At 38.0% G+C, this 16958-nt stretch overlaps 1 protein-coding gene and 1 long non-coding RNA gene across 38 annotated transcripts in view; one reads left to right on the top strand and one right to left on the bottom strand.

The window, feature by feature from the left end:
- EIF4G3 (eukaryotic translation initiation factor 4 gamma 3) overlaps nucleotides 1-16958 on the bottom strand; it is a 320627-nt gene that overhangs the window by 49920 nt on the left and 253749 nt on the right. For all 37 annotated transcript variants that reach the window (XM_058718791.1, XM_058718790.1, XM_058718783.1 and 34 more), the window contains 2 exons: nucleotides 15199-15396; nucleotides 77-223 (listed from right to left, as the gene is read on the bottom strand). In XM_058718791.1, coding sequence (XP_058574774.1) covers nucleotides 77-223; nucleotides 15199-15396 — 345 coding nt within the window. The remainder of the gene's footprint in view (nucleotides 1-76; nucleotides 224-15198; nucleotides 15397-16958) is intronic.
- LOC131505338 (uncharacterized) lies at nucleotides 4197-11854 on the top strand. Its single transcript, XR_009258360.1, has 3 exons — nucleotides 4197-4356; nucleotides 9724-9914; nucleotides 11444-11854. It is a non-coding gene; the product is annotated as an uncharacterized LOC131505338 (long non-coding RNA).

Raw genomic sequence — 16958 nt, 5'->3', positions numbered from 1 at the left:
GTAGCCGGTTTCATGAAAATTCTATTTGGTAACACTCAGAAGCATAAGCACACTGCTTTCCTGTGAAAATACTCACAGCACTGGCAGCCTCGAGTTCTTTCTGCTTCTTTTCAAAGACATCATCATCTGCTTTATCTTTTTCAAACTCTTTCTGGCAACGGTTCAGGAGCAGCTTCCGGAAATTCACTGTGTTACCAGGTTTGTCTGCCATGGGTACTTTCAGCTGCATCCATACAGGAAAATGCAAAAACATCAAGATTACTTAAGACATTCAATAATTTTCTCAAAATATCTATTTTATACAAAATAATGCTGACTGAACTACAGGAAAGCTTCTAAAAGAGGTACACGATTTAGCTTCAGGCAGTTTGTGTCTAATGGTAACATGTCTTAAATTTTATACAGAAAAGATATACATTCCTCTCATGTAAGTGTACTGTACCTTTTATAGCTGGTTTGCCTCTAGTTGACTTTGATATCCATGTAATATTGTTTAACAACTATGACTCCGCCCTTACCTAGACCTTTGTAACTCTACAGGGTTATTACTTTTGTTTTTCTATTACCACGGTAGTTAAGTTTAAAGGTTTAAAGGGACAAACAGAAATGACATAAAGCAGGGGACAATTTCACGGCTATAGGAAAACTGTTGTGGGTAGGGTCCTTATTCTAGAAAAAAAGCAGAAGAGGGGGACCACTTTCAGGATTTTTGAGATACCTCGTCTTCAGGGGAAAGTCATAACTGTGATGCTGGTACTTACCTGTACTATCAATACACTATGTTTACTGATTACTTTTTAGGTGCCAAAAGAAAATACTAGTTTTCCAAAGGTTCAATCTAAAAAATGGCCACCTTAGAAACATTCTTTGACACACAGGAAGACCCAGACTGGACAGGGTAGAACCCTGGAGGCAGGATGTGTACAAGGTTTCCATTCAAGTCTCATAACTGCTTTCTAGTAACAGCAATAGCTGGTATCTTAAAGGTTATTTGTAACCAAACGCAGAGCCGTTCTTAGAAGAAAGTGGATTGGTGCAATGACTGACTAAAATGTACCATTTTATAGGTGAAATGCCCCAGAGTGTCATTCTGAACAGCTACTGTGTAACATGGCAAAATGATTTTTCTGGAATCACAAAGTGGGTCCCAAAATTCTGAAATGCATGGTCTTTGCCCTAAGTTTAATGGGAGAACCTGGTAAAAAACAGAACGTCCTGTATTTATACTCACAAACAAGTTACTGTTACCAACCACAATGGACTTGGGAGAGGTGCTGATTCAGGCTGAATGGCTAGAGAAACTCCTTGAGAACTGAGTACTATGATGCTATCCTGGGTCTGTGCTAGAACTGACGGACACTCTCCGAGAGATTCCCTATGATGCATAAAAGACCATTTAACAGACCAGTCTTCTTTTTAAGATTTTATTTTAAGGTAATCTCTATACCCGACGTAGGGCTCAAACTCACAAGCCCAAGATCAAGAGTCGCACACTCTACTGACTGAGTCAGCCAGGCACCCCAACAAGTCCGGTTCTAACCAACCAAGAGAGCAAGTGTTTCATTACACCTTCCCTGCCCCCTGCCAGCAGGAAATATTAACTCAGGAAGAGGGTAAGATCACCAAAAAAAAAAAAATTTTTTTTTTGACACACATAAAAAAAAAAAAAAAAAAAAAATGTCCTTAACTCCAAATTCAGGCCATAAAAATGCAAATGACTACAGATCATTTCAGGCAGGCCTACTCAACAATTGCATGTGAAGGCAGGCATTTAATCAGCCTTCAAGAAAAGAAATGCTGGGGTGCCTGGGTGCCTCAAGCTGGTTAAGTGTCTGACTTCAGCTAAGGTCATGATTTCACGGACAGCTCAGAGCCTGGAGCCTGCTTTGGGTTCTGTGTCTCCCGCTCTCTCTGCCCTTCCCCCGCTCTGTCTCTGTTTCTGTCTCTCTCTCTCTCTCTCAAAAATAAAATAAACTTAAAAAAAAAAAGACTAAGTTTAAAAACAAAAAAGAAAGAAAAGAAAAATGCTACATGAAAACAAAGGTTTTCCAAAGCAAAAACCAAAAGTGGACTCTATTTAGAATATACAACAATGCACTACGAAAGAGAACCAAAAAGCACATCCACAAGCAAGGTAGTATATAATAGAACAACAACATGATATCAGGTTCCAGAACAAACTAAAACTTTAAAAAATCAGCAGAAGAAAAAACCGGCAGGTATTTCCAACTTGCTGTTTTGTTGAAACACAGAAAACCAGCCAGATCTATCCAGCTTCTTGGGATGTTTACCAGCATCATCTGTATTAATACTACAGGCATAACTGGTAAGACAAAAATCACCTGGGCCACAATCTATCAGCTCTAAAGAGATATTTCTTATATTACAGATTGTACCATGCAGAAAATGAAGAGAATGTGGACAACAGTATGAAACTCTAAGCCACTGTCTCACGGCGAGAGGGACCAGAATGAAAATGAATCAAAAAGATTAAATAAATAAAACTTGTGACAGTTTGGTTTACAGGAAACAAGTAGAAATGGCAAAAGGCAAGGGAGAGTTTCCCTATACAAAAAGTGTAAAAAGCTAAACCTTTTAGACCTTTTCCATAAGGAAGGCTATTCAAAGTTTTGGGTTAAAGAACAAAAGAGAGGGGAGCCTGGGTGGCTCAGTCAGTTAGGTGTCCGGCTCTTGATTTCGGCTCAGGTCATGATCTTACGGTTTGTGGGTTCTAGCCCTGTGTCTGATGGTGCGGAGCCTGCTTGGGATTCTCTCTTCCTCGCTCTCTCTCTGCCCCTCCCCTGCTCAGCCCCCTCCCCCCCCCCCCCCAACTTTAACCCCACAAACTGTAAGATCATGACCTGAGCCGAAATCAAGAGCCAGACACCTAACTGACTGAGCCACTCCTAAAGGCAATTCTTTCAACCCAAGTTTCAGTTTCATCCTCCAGAACAAGGGAAACACAATACCTGTGTCTAACCCAGAGGACAGCTTTGAACATCTAATGAAGTGGGTTTAGTGGAAGCACTATGTAAGTCACAGAGGATGGGATATTTGAAACACTTAACATTAAACTTCAATCCCTTCCACGGCAAAGGAGGCATTCCAATGACTGCAGATTGAGGGACATTATAAAATAGCTGTTGAAACAGGTACTTTGGAGACAGTCTTAACTCCAGCTCTGCTGGGTGACTTTGGCTAAGTTATTACTTAGCTTTACCAAACATCTATTTCTTTCTAAATGGGGATGATAACATCTTACTGGAAATTACATGAGGGCAGTTTAAGTAATGCAAATGATAGTGGCTGGCACATCATCAAGAGTCTAATAAACTAATATAGCTATATTTATACACTTGGAGCTGCATTTCACATGTTCATGATTAAAAATTCAGGGTAATCTAAATTATAGTAATGCAGATATCAAAGAAAGTATATAAACAAAGTTAGCTCACCAAGTAATTAGGGAGAAAACCACAAACAGCAAGAGAAATGACCATCTGCTATCCGCAAATGATGACAATGAGAGATTTCACATGCATAGGTCCTAAAAAGCATGATTATGCCGAAGTGTTTTAGATACTGTCAAATGAAGATACTGACACTAAACAATCAGTGGAATGAATGGCCACAGATCGGCAAGTACATTTATCTTCAAGTGGATGAATGCCTAGCTATACTACCCTCTGAAGACTTGTTTGGGAACATGCTTTTAATGTCCTCAGGGATGGTTATTAACAGGGTGGAAAAATGGAAATAGGCTAATGAGAACATGTTCTCTGAGAATGGCTGGTGATGCATGGTAACTTTTTTTGTTCTTGAGATGATAAATTCAACAGGGTGATGACATTATTAAGTCAGCCTTGTTGTCTGCTGGACACTGACTGGTCAGAAGACCCAATGAAATTGTTTAGTTAGAATAGACAGGAAGAGTGAATGTCTCGGTCTGCTGGGGCTGCTATAATACCATAGAATGGGGGCTTAAACAACATTTATTTCTCACAGTTCTGGAGTTTGGAAGACTAAGACTAACGTGCCAGTAGATTCAGTTCTTAGCGAACACCCTTTTCCTGGTTTACAGACAGCTGCTTTCTCATACATCCTCAAGTGGTGGAGACAGGAACCTCTAGTATCTCTTCCTCTCCCTATAAAGGCACTAATCTCACCATGGAGGCTCCACCCTTATGACCTCATCTACACCTGATTACCTTCTAAAGGCCCCACCTACTAGTACCATCAGACAGGGTGAGGACTTGAACATATGATCTAGGGGTGTGGGACACGAACAAACAGTCTTTAACAATAGACAAGGCAGACGTCTGCAAGTGTGATTATGGATAATAGCAAAAATCAAAGGTGATGTACAACAGTGAGAAAAAGATCTCTTTAGATAACTATCATTTTCATTAAGCAGGAGTCCATGATCGAAACTAAGATAATGTGTTTTAAATGAGTTGCTTGAGGAAGTTGCTCAGGGAGTAAGGGAGTCAGAGGGAATATTTCAGTAAGGCTGTTTGGTAAGCTAGAACACTGGAGAGCACCTAAGCTTTTCATGTTTACACAATAGTAAACTGCGTGTCATCTCATATTGGGAGGAGACCTGTCCACGTACCGGTCACCCAGCAATCTTGGGTTATGAATGTTGCCAGCATCAGGTAGCCATTTTCGTCAAGCAACAGGACCTGTACTGCTGCTGAAAGATTTGCTAGTGTTGAGGAGAGATACTTCTTATCCCTGAAAGGATCAAACTCCTTGAGAGTCAGCAATGGCTGCCAGCTGTGTGTTAATTACAGTAGTCAAATGGAAGACGAGAAAATGAAAGGACCAGTCCCAGCAATGCTTACCATGGCCTAGGGGTCATTTTGCTCTAAAAGCATGTCCTGGTTTGAGGTAAAATATTTGAAATGACTAATGTAGTGGCACCGCTATGTTAGCTCTAAAATGTGAAGGGAACAGTAACCAACCAATTGTCCCAACTCTCACTCATGAGTCCACGGTGACATAGTATCCTCCATCAGTAGTTATCTCCTGACCTTAGTAAATCACCTATTGAAACTGAACGAAATACATACTCCAAAAATACTACAAACAAATCTATCAAACTGTGTCGCCGGTTAGATATATCTGAAGAGGTATATAGCGGTGAGAGATGCCCAAAAGATTCAAAAGAGTTCTGAAAGGGTAAGTCATTTCTCCTCAACGTTTCTTTAAAGCATTTTTCATCTGTTATCAGGCGAGCTGCACGTCCCTCCTCCTCCAGTTGACTCTAGCCACTTGCTGTTGCCCACGGCTGACTTCTCATGTCTGTACTTCCAGGCATTATTTCTGATGAGATTTAAGTGTGTCTCCTTTACTCTCTTAGTGACTCTTCCTATACTCAATCCTGCCATTCTTTGCATGTCTTGCTTTAAAGCACTTGGGCAGTGGCAACATGAAACTTCTGCCAATGGCATAACAGGACACGGAATGCTCAAAAATCTGCCCTCAGTGCCTACCTTTATAGCTGAGGTATACATGCCTGCCGGAGCAAAGATAAAAAGTAAAAAAAGAAACAATACAGACGTTGGGCATATAATAAATTCAAGTTGTTATTCTTTCATTCATGCATTTACCCACTTATTCCCAACATATGTCTGAGAGTCTATGATGTGGCCAGGAACCATTCTAGACACTGGGAATTTAGCAGTGAAAAAACAAAAAAAAACAGCAACAAAAAACCCAGAAAAAGTACCTCTCCTTAGGAGTTTACATGCTAATGGGGTTTTTGAGATGTGGATTTGATGTGAATTATGATTAAAAGAAAAACACAGGCATTTAAAATTACCAACAATCCAACTAAAATTTTTATTTAACTCCAGATTTAGATAGAGGATGTTTTCTCTTATCGACTCTTCTCCATTTGCCATTCTGAACGGTCCTCCTCCTAAAAGAAGTACTGAATTCTAGTTAAATGCTGTGTAGTTTGTAAAGGGCATTCTGTGGGTCTCTCAGTCATTCCTGGTTGAACTAGTGAAAGCAGCAGCAAACTGCACAGACACCGTTTCCCATCTCTTATGATGCCCTTAAGCCTGATGTGCCAGAGGTTTCACTTAATACGGCTGTGAGGAGCAGGCAGCTGTGTACATGTATAACTGTGTCTGTGGAAATAATAAAGGTGGCATTTACAGAGTAACTTGGGAAAATCAAAACTATTACATCAATTTCCTCTGTCAATCGAAAGAATTTCTTGCTTAAAAGCCTATCCTTTAGGGCATCATGGAAAACTGACACAACAGAACTGCCTTCTCTAGCCCTCACCTACATAAGTACTACAAAGTAACCTTTTACATGGAGGTGTGTGATCCACGTAAATGACATGGAGGCCGAAAAAAGGTTTAAAAACTGCTCAAAACTGAGAACAAGTATTCTCTTAAATCTTAAAATCTCAAAAATCCGGGCCAGGTTTCCCAACCTTGGCCCTCATGACATTGAGGGTAGGATAATTCTTTGTTGTGAGGGCTGTCTTGTGCACTGTAAGATGGTTAGGCACGCTGAGCCTTTGCCTACTAAGATGCCAGCAGCCATAACCAAAAATGTCTCTAGGTATTGTCCAACGTCCCCTGAAGAACAAAACCACCCCTGGTTGAGGACCACTGATCTAGTCCATTGTTTAAGATTCTACCATTTAATACACGAAACCTTTAGAAGAATAAAAGCCCTACTTAGGCAATTTCCTAACTTTCAGAGGAATTAGTGAAGAAGGATGACAGAATGGTTGTGAAGATCAAATGAGTCAGACATAACAGGTTAGCATATTCCGCAAAAAAAAATACTGCTATTATTCCCACTACTCCACACTCTTACTACTCGTGGCTATACTGTATGACTGGGTAGATAACCATAACCAGATCCTATTATTTGGAATGACCAACACTGATGATCCGGGACAAGTGCCACAGGTCTACACGTTTCTTACAAGCATGAATCAGGCAAAAGACTTTGCAATTTAACCTGTCTTGATAATACACACGGACAGTGATACTCGAGGTACTTAAATAACTCAATGAGTACAGTGGACAGAAAGAGAGCACCTCCCCTAGATGAAAGTTTAATTTTTTATTCACTGTCTTCAATTTCTCTTATTCCATTGGGAGGCGTCATTTCTCAAACTAATGATTATCATGAAAGCAAATAACAAACCCAAAATAGTGCCCGTGGTCAAGAAAGTCTGGAAAATATTCCATGGAGTAGATCCTTCTCGTTTGATTTCACAAGAAACATCAGAATACTAAATGGAAAGACATTTGCTTAAATTGGCCTTAGTGAGACATATTAACATTTTGATTTTGGACAACATTGGCCCAAAGACATGCCATCTTAAAAAAATAATTGGCTAAGGGGTGCCTGGGTGGCTCAGTCAGTTGAGCATCTGACTTCGGCTCAGGTAATGATATTGCAGTCTGTGAGTTCGAGCACCATGTCGGGCTGTGTGCTGACAGCACAGAGCCTGGAGCCTGCTTCGGATTCTGTGGCTCCCTCTCTCTCTGCCCCTCCCCAGTTCATGCTCTGTCTCTCTCTGTCAAAAATAAATAAACATTAAAAAAAATAATTGGCTAAACTCCATTTCATTCCTTACAGCATATAAAATAATATGGTGCACATTTAAGTATTTATCACCCAACTTTGTTAAATCTTAGTATTTTTCCATATTTGCTTTAGATCTTTTATTTATTTATTTTTTTAACCAAAGCCTTTTATTTTTCAGACAGAGAGAGACAGAGCATGAGCTAGGGAGGAGCAGAAGACAGAGGGAGACACAGAATCCGAAGCAGGCTCCAGGCCCTGAGCTGTCAGCACAAAGCCCGACGTGGGGCTCAAACACACGAACCGCGCGAGATCATGACCGAAGCCGAAGTTGGACGCCCAACCGGCTGAGCCACCCCGGCGCCCCTAGATCTTTCACTTTTTAAGAAACATTGGAGTAAAGCTCTAGGGCACACAGAATTGTATTATTTTGCTCTATCGCTTCTTTTTATTTTGTGTTTAACGATTTAAGTTTTAGCTCAATGAATTATGACAAAACAAACTCACATGCACACCACCAGGCATAGCACCAGGTCGAGAAAAAGAACACTGACAGTCTCCAAGAGCCCTATTTGAAGTTTTCTTCCAAAACAGTACTACCTCCCAGCCCCCATTATCCTGTAGTTTATAATAACTACTTTTCCTTGTTTTACTGCCTAAACATGCATCCCCACACATCAGAGTTTATTTTTATTACATTTTTGAATTTTAAATAAACAAATCACACACACAATATGTATTTCTTTAGGGACTGGCTTCTCTTGCTAAAGTTTATTCTTGTGAGACCAATCCATGTGTATTTAGTCACAGTTTCATGTTCACTGTGCTACTATGGACACGGTTTCAAAGTTTTTATCCATTATGAAAAACGCTACCCACATTTTTGCATATGTTGCCTAGTATATAAGAAATGTACATTTATTGTTTATCAGTTGGATACATACTTAAGAATGGAAATGTTTGTTAAAGCAGAAAAATAACTTCAGCTTTTACAGCTGAGCCCTTCTTACCCCTTACATTCCCACCAGCAGTGCTTGAGTTCCTGGTGACTCACGTATTTGCCAACTCTGGGAAGATTAGCAATCTGGAGTTAATGCGTAGTTTTAGATCCAGTTGGATAATGTCATTATGTTTGTTGGTATCATCTGAATGGCTTTTGGTGAAATGTAGATTTCAGTCTATTGTCGATTTTAAAAAGTTATTCTCTTAATGATTTCTATTAGCTTGGGGAAAAATCTAATATTGACCCTTTACTGGATTTTTGTAATTATCTTTTCCTAATAAGTGATCTATATTTTTATTCCCTTAATGATATCTTTTGAAGGAAACATGTTAATTTTAATGTAGTCCAATTTACCAGTCTTTTCTTTTGTACACAGTGACATTTGTGTCCTAAGAAACCTACAAATTATTCTTTTTAATATCTACCCCCCCACCCTGGTTAATTTTTATCTTTTGTTGTAAGTAGCTTTACAGTAACCAGTCTAAATGTTTTCCTTCCTTATCTTTTATTTATTTTTAAATTCATGCTTGAGGTTTAGAGTAAATCACTTCAATCTGTGGCTTTAACATCTCAGCACTTGTAAAAAATTTCTCAGCCATTTTCTTCAACTATTGCTTTTTTCCCACTCTATCCTCTCTCCCCTTGGGACTCGAAGTAATGCAAAGTTTGAGCTTCTTGAATTTTCTCCATTGTTTACCTTCCCTTCTGTATTTTTCTCTTTTTTTGTATTTCTGTGCTTCATTCTGGATTCTACAGACTCATCTTCTACTTCATAATTCTTTTCTTCAGCTGTATCTGATCTAGGGCTATTAAACCAATCCATTAAGTTCTGAATTTTATTATAATATATATTCAGTTCTGGCATCTCTATTTAGTTCTTTGAAACTTTCTCATTCTCTGTTGAAAATTTCAACCTGTCTTTATCACCTTGAACACAATAAGTATAGTTATGTAACATCTGTGCCTGATAAAGCCAGTATCTGGAGGCCCTGTGGGACGTTTGTTTGTTGCTGGTTCTCATTCATGGTGCCTTTTTCCCTTGTGAGATTTATTATTTCTAACTATGTGCTGGATACCTTATTTGAAAAACTGTTCATAGAAATAACTGAAGACTAAGAAGATAGTTTCTAAAAAGGATTCATGCTTGCTTCTTCCAGGTACCTAGCAGGCACTAACACTCTGAAATCACTATAATCGAAATTCCAGGACTGAGATCATTTGATGTTGAGCTACATACAGTACTTGTGAGACCAGGTCAATTTCTGATTCAATTGTTTCAAGCATGCAGTCCTTTGGAATCCCAACCTAAAATACAGGATTTACTGGAGCCTCTTCAGCCACTCTTCTGGTGAGTGCTGGTCCCAAATTCTGTCCTCCTAGCCCAACAAGTCTATGAAAAACAAGTTTTTCACGATGTTTAGTTGCCTCTTCTAGGGGACATTTTACTAAATGTTTCCATTTTCTTTGGATTTCTACCTTTTCTAAGACTTTAGCCTTAGTAATTCTTTTATTTTAATGTTCCATTATTTTGAGAGAGAAAGCGCACATGCACACATACATGAGCAGGGGAAGGGGAAGGGAAAGAGGGAGAGAGAATCCCAAGCCCAGAGCCTGATGTGGGGCTCAATCCTACAAACCATGAGATCATGACCTGAACTAAAATTGAGTTGGGACCCTCAACCGACTGAGCCACACAGGCGCCCCAGTCTTAGTAATTCTTTATGTCATTTAACTCTCTGATGCCTTGAAGATTTTTAAATATTTTGTTAACAAACTTTTCTAATTGTTGTCACCCATGGAACGTTGGTCTGGATCACCTAACTTATCAAAACTAGAAGCCCTAATACTTACTTCTGAATACTTTTCCTTAAACTTACTTCCTTTTCTCTCTTACCTTGAATTTGATGTTTGGTATGTCCATTTGGTATAGTTTTATTATATATGTATTTCATATGAACAAGTTTCATTTTGCATATTATAAAAAATTACTGAATGTCATACTGTTATTCAATACTATTTTTGAGGTTGACACATGCTAATACATTTAGTATTAGTTCATTAATTTTAACTGCTATGTATATATATTACTATTCAAATTCACTGACCAAATAAATTGTGGTGTACTATAATATACTGTCTTGTTTAGGCGTATTTCAGTTATTTCCTATTATTCATTGTTAAAATCAATAAAAAAAATTATTCAAAAAGATGGCTTGTGTACATTTGGTAATTTCTCTGGGGTATATACCAAGAAGTAAATTCTTGAGGAATAGAATATGCACATCTTCAACATTACTGTGTAAATACTCACCAAAGTGAAAGTGACTGTATTTAACTCTCAACACTTTTAAATTATTTCATTTTTTAAAATTGTAACAAGTGTGACTTGTACAGAATTGTGGTTTACTTGTCATTTCCCAAATCATGAATAACACTGAATATCTTTTGTTAAGTTCATCAGCCAATGGATTTTCATTTCTATAAAATGCCCATTTTTTTTTAACAGGGCTATTTTATTTCTTATGTTTTTTCTCCTTAATTCTATATAATAACATTTTATCAGTTACGTGTATTCCAAATAGATCTCCCATGCTGTGGCTTTATCTTTCTATTTTACGTATGGTATCATTTGCTGCACACCAATGACTGCAAATTTTAACAGTCAAATCCGATACTATTTTCCTATTACTCACTTTGAATCCTAATCTTGCTAAAGGAATTTTTCCCCACTCAAAACTTGATGAAGATAGTCTCCTCAATTTCCTCCTAAAATATTAGTCTAATTTATTATTTAGACTTTCATTATTCATCTGATATTTAAATTTTCTATGTAGTAGGAACCAATGAGTCCATTCTCATTGCCCCTTTTTATTTCAGGCCCTCAGTATCTCAAAAGTATATCAGCTATAATATTGAAGTCAGGACAGTGGTTTACCTTTAAGAAAGAGGGAAGGATACAGTTTTATTTATTGACCAGGGTGGTAGGTACGTATGCTCACTTTGTTGAAATAACACTGAGCTGTACACTAATAATTTGTATGCTCTTTCTACAGGTGTGTTGTAATGGTGTGCTAAAGCTAGCTTGTGGTGGTTTGTAAGAGTCAGCTATTTGGTAGAAATTTTGTGTGTTAACTGTCAAACTGTCCCTGGCTTAAAATCAGCCATGAAGAAATCATATCATTAAATTTTACAAAAGTAACAAATAAGGAATTTTTCTTTTCCCAAATACCATGTATGTTATATTTCTTTTTTCCAAGTTTTTTTTTGTTATTTTTTAATTTTTAAAAATTTATTTCTTTTGGGGGGGAGGGAGGGAGAGAGAGGGAGAGAGAGAGAGAGAAAGAGAGAGAGAGAGAGAGAGAGAGAGAGAGAGAGAGAGAGAGAGAGAGAAGGTGAGCAGAGGAGGGGAAGAGAGAGAGGGAAACACAACAGAAAACAGGCTCTAGGCTCTGAGCTGTCAGCACAGAGCCCAACATGTGGCTCGAACTCACAAACTGAGATCATGACCTGAGTGGAAATTGGACGTCCAACTGATTGAGCCACCCAGGCGTCAGCCCCCCCCCCCCCGCCCCGGATTTTTTTTTGAGACAGAGAGAGAGAGTGAGAGAGAGTGAGAGAGCGCATGAGTAGGGGAAGGACAGAGAAAAAGGGAGACACAGAAACCAAAGCAGACTCCAGGCTCTGAGCTGTCAGCAGAGCCTGACTCAGGGCTCGAACTCACAGATTGTGTGATCATGACCTAAGCCTAAGTCGGATGCTTAACTGACTGAGTCACCCAGGAGCCCCTGTCTGTTACATTTCAATAAAAAATGTTTAGGGGCGCTTGGATGGTTCAGTCACTTAAACATTCAACTCGAGTTCAGCTCAGGTCATGGTCTCATGGTTTGCAAGTTCAAGCCCCACATCCGGAGCTCTGCTGTCAGTGCAGAGGCCACTTTGGATCCTCTGTCCCCCTCTCTCTCTGCCCCCTCCCTGCTGGTTTTACTCTCTCACAAATAAAACTTAAATAAAAAGTTAACTTAACTTAAAAAAAGTTTTTAAAAATATATCCTTTGGTTAATGATATAACTCTGGGGGAATTTGTGCTAAAAAAGTAAAAGCTTCAGCATGTAATGATAAATATACTTTGGTGTTTATTGCAGCACTGCTTGTGGGTGCAAGAAAACCCCCAAAACCAAAAAACTAGAAACAACAGGGGGTAAAAGAGGAGGGAGAGAGAGAGAAAAAGGCTGGAAAACTTACGGTATACATATATTTTGAAATATTATGCAACTACTAAAAAAGTATGAGTAAAATCTATCTTAGTGACCTAGGGATATGCACAAACATATTAAGTGGAAAAAAAGGAAACTGCAAAAAATACATATATAATTTAATAGAAACCCAAAAGTATTTTCTTTATACATAGGTCTATGTTTTTATATAGTTTTATGAACATAAATAAGATTGTGGAGGTACACGTCCATGCCATTCCCACTGACTGCCCTGGGAAGGGAAGTGTAACTGGTGGGGCTGCAAGAAAAGAGTAGTACCTTTTTCTGTGAATACTTCTATATTGCTGAACTTATTCTAAGAAGTTATTTTTTAATTTAAGATAATCCAGTAAAGTTTAACCAATATTATTTTTAAAAGAGTGAATCATAACAAAATTCACAGAAGTAGTTGGCTTATCTATAATTTCTTCCTATTTTAATCTAACTTCTATTATTGCCAGGCTTTTTCAAAGGCTGTTTTCATCAAGGATACTCTTCTATTAAAAAATCATTAACGATCCTTCACTGCCTATAGGAGTAAATCTGAAATTAGTAAAGAGCACTAAAATATGAGCCAGGAGATCTGGGATCTAGTCTTACTTCTAATGAGGGACCAGGAGATGTCAAGGCAGCCACATGGAAAATGAGAGGCGCGAGATGGAGAATTAGTTTGCCTTCAGATAACTACGGTACGGCACACGTTCAAAGGCAATACGGCAAGTGATTGAATAATCCTAGACTAGGATTCTAGTGCTGCCACTTACTAGTTGTGTGACCTTAGGCATGTTATTTATCCCTTTTTAAGCCTCAGTTTCTGATTCAGTAAGGTGGGGCTACTAATATTGACCTTTTTCAGGGTTATAAGAACCATTAAAAATAATATATATAAAGCATCTACCCATAATGTAACCCAGTAGCTGCTGAACAGATGGTTTCTGTTATTATAAATCATCCTCATTCTACAGATAGCATTTCAGGACCTTTACAACCACCAATATATTTTTGAATTATTTAAGAATTACTACAGGTCAAATACTGGGCTAGGAACTTTACATACACCATCTCATTATGTTTTTTTATTATTAAATTCACACTTTAATATTAAATATTATCATTATAATAGCCTCAGATTGTGTGACTTAATCTTACTTTATGGATTAAAAACTGAGGCTAAGGTTACGTAATTTTATAAAGTTACAAAGTTTGTAACAGTTCACTATAGTTTATTACAAAGTTTGCAACTTGCAGAGTAGGAAGTTAAATTTAAAATTTAAAGTCAGAACCATGAGACTCAAAGCCCGTGTCTGTGACAGCTATGCCACGTGCTGCCTCAGATGTGAGCTCTTCTGGCTCTATCCTTGCCCCCTCCCCCGCCTCAGGCCCAACTTGAACTCTCCCTGTTTTATAAGTCTGTCAGTCTACCACCAACATAGTCATTTCATTTTTGTCCTACTTAATTTTTCAGTCTAGACCATCCATTCAGGCATCGACATTTTGCAACATCACAGAATATGCTGTAAGTGATTTTTTTTTTCCTGTTAATGCTGGGTTTTTTTTCAATATGAATTTTAAATTCCTTAAAGACAGAAGAGATAACCTTTCCAAGTCATAAGAAACTTACCTACCTCTGGTAGAATGATAGAATTGTGCATTTTCATAGCAAGGCACAATGACAATGAGTTGTGAGAATTAAGAAAAAACTCAAATGGTGAAAGGAGACACGTCTGTGACACAAATAGTACCTTGGTAACAGTAACAGGCAGAGAAAACACAGATGGTACATGGTAATTTTCTGACTGCAGAACAGAGGGCAATGAGCACTAACCAGAAGCTCTTTGGTCTCCCATTCTGTCTTGCCCTAGATTTGACAGGCTGTAGATATTAAATGGCTGTGGACAATGTAAAGAGAAAGAAATCTAATAGTTGCTAAGAGATGAAATGATCAGTTTTGAACCTTTTATGACCTCAACTATCCTATCATTTTCACCAAGGCTCAAATTAGAGCAACTATATTTTTTAGTTTGGAATTAACTGTGAATACAAGCGTTCACTTTCTTTCTATAAGCAAACACACCTGGAAAAGCAGGTTGCTCATGACAATAATTTCACATTACTAATTTAAACCTTATTCAATATTGCTCACAATGGATGGGACCATATCAAGCCTATTTCAGTCTAGTCTCCATATCCCCTCCAGAGGTGAGGATATATTTCAATAAAGCAAGATGCCTTTCATACATTGAGAATATTATATTAAAAAGTGCTAAAAATATATTCTCCCCTTTACGTTGCCCCAATAACACTTCTGGGAAGAATGTGTAGTGAGGGGAGAATATACCTCTTGGAGATTTCTGGTTTTACTCCTTCCTCTCTTCTTACCGTTACTAGACATCGACACATGTTTGCGTAAGCCACAGAGAAACTGGGCTCATCGATAGCCTTCTCAAAGACCAGGTCAATGACTCCCTTCAGCCGCTCCTCTGTGTCAACGGTAAGTCCTGACACTTGCTTCATCAGTTGGTTGAACATCTGTGGTGTCAATTTATTTAAGATACTTCGAACTTTTCTAAAAAGTTCCTAGAAGGGCCACAAAAAAGAAAAGAGTGTTATCATAACTATGACAGGATGATTCTTTCTGTAAGGATTAGTATTTTGTTTATAAGTTCAACTCCCCAAATTATTAACAAGGACTGTGAACTAATCAAAGAAATAATTAAATCCCATCTATTTTATTTTAATTATTAATTTTAATGTTTATTTATTTTTGAGAGGGAGAGACAGAGATAGAGAATGAGTGGGGGAGGGGCAGAGAGAGAGGGAGACAGAGAATCTGAAGCAGGCTCCAGGCCCAGAGCTGCCAGCACAGACCCCAATGCAGGACTTGAACTCATGAACCATGAGATCATGACCTGAGCCAAAGTTGGACATTTAACCAACTAAGCCACCCAGGCGCCTCTAAATCCATCCATTTTAACAAAGAGCAAACAAGTATACCACTTCTTTTTATAACAGATGAGAATTCTAGGGATTAGTCATATTCACCGGTGGGAGTACACTCAGGGCAATTTGGCAATGTGTATTAAGAGCTCTAAAACTGTGATGTATTTTTTTGAATCAACAATTACACTTTAAGAAATTTATTCATACTTAAGGATAAGTACGTGAGACTTTAGCCATAATGACTTCCTCCAGTAACTCTTTATAGCACATTAATGTGCTAAAATAGAAATCTATCTAAATTATGGCATAGAATAATAGGCAGGAGTTTTTTAAACTCTCATCAGCGTAGAAATATAAGAGAACTTCCACCACTAGAAAAAAGCACCTATAACTCCACTTCGTGGTGAAATAATGACTGCTTTCCTTGTAAGAATGGGAATCAGGCAAGAATGTCCATTTTCACCATCCTATTCAAAGTCATACTGGAGGTCCTCGTCAGTACCCTAAAGCAAAGAAAAAGAACTACAACCCATATAGATCGTAAATGAAGAAATAAGACTCTCTTCATAAAGGAGATGATTATCTTTGTAGAAAATCATAAGGAATCTACAAAAATTGATACTAGAACTAACAAATAAGTGTAGCAACACTGCAGAATACATGTTAACATACAAATATCAATTTTACTTGTATATATTAGCAACAAACAACTAGAAATTACATATTTTAAGACTACTATTTACCATAGCACCAAAAACCATAAAATACGTGGTTAAGAATCTAACAAAATATCCATAGAAGCTGTATAATGAAAACCATAAATCACTGATGAAAGAAATCAAGGAGGACTTAAATAAAATGAGATCTGGGTCATGTTCATGTATTAGAAGATCTACTATGGTTAAGTTGTCCATTTTCTCTAAACTGATCTACAGATTTAACATAATCACAATAAAAACCCTACTAGGGTTTTGGGGTATTTTTTGGTAGAAATCAAGAAGCCGATTTGACTCTGAAAAGTCAAAGAAAAAAAAAAAAAAAGAACAGCCTAAATGACTTTGAACAATAACAAAGTTGGGGGACTCCTACAACCTGATTTCAAAATTTACTACACAGAGTGTGGTATCGGTCAGAGGACAGACACACAGATTGGTAGAATAGAATCTAAGTCCAGAACTGGATTCACACATAACTGATTT

Source organism: Neofelis nebulosa, chromosome 2 (genome assembly GCF_028018385.1).
Source record: "Neofelis nebulosa isolate mNeoNeb1 chromosome 2, mNeoNeb1.pri, whole genome shotgun sequence".
In the NCBI taxonomy this organism is placed as follows: Eukaryota; Metazoa; Chordata; class Mammalia; order Carnivora; family Felidae; genus Neofelis; species Neofelis nebulosa.
This window is presented reverse-complemented; position numbering and strand designations above follow the sequence as displayed.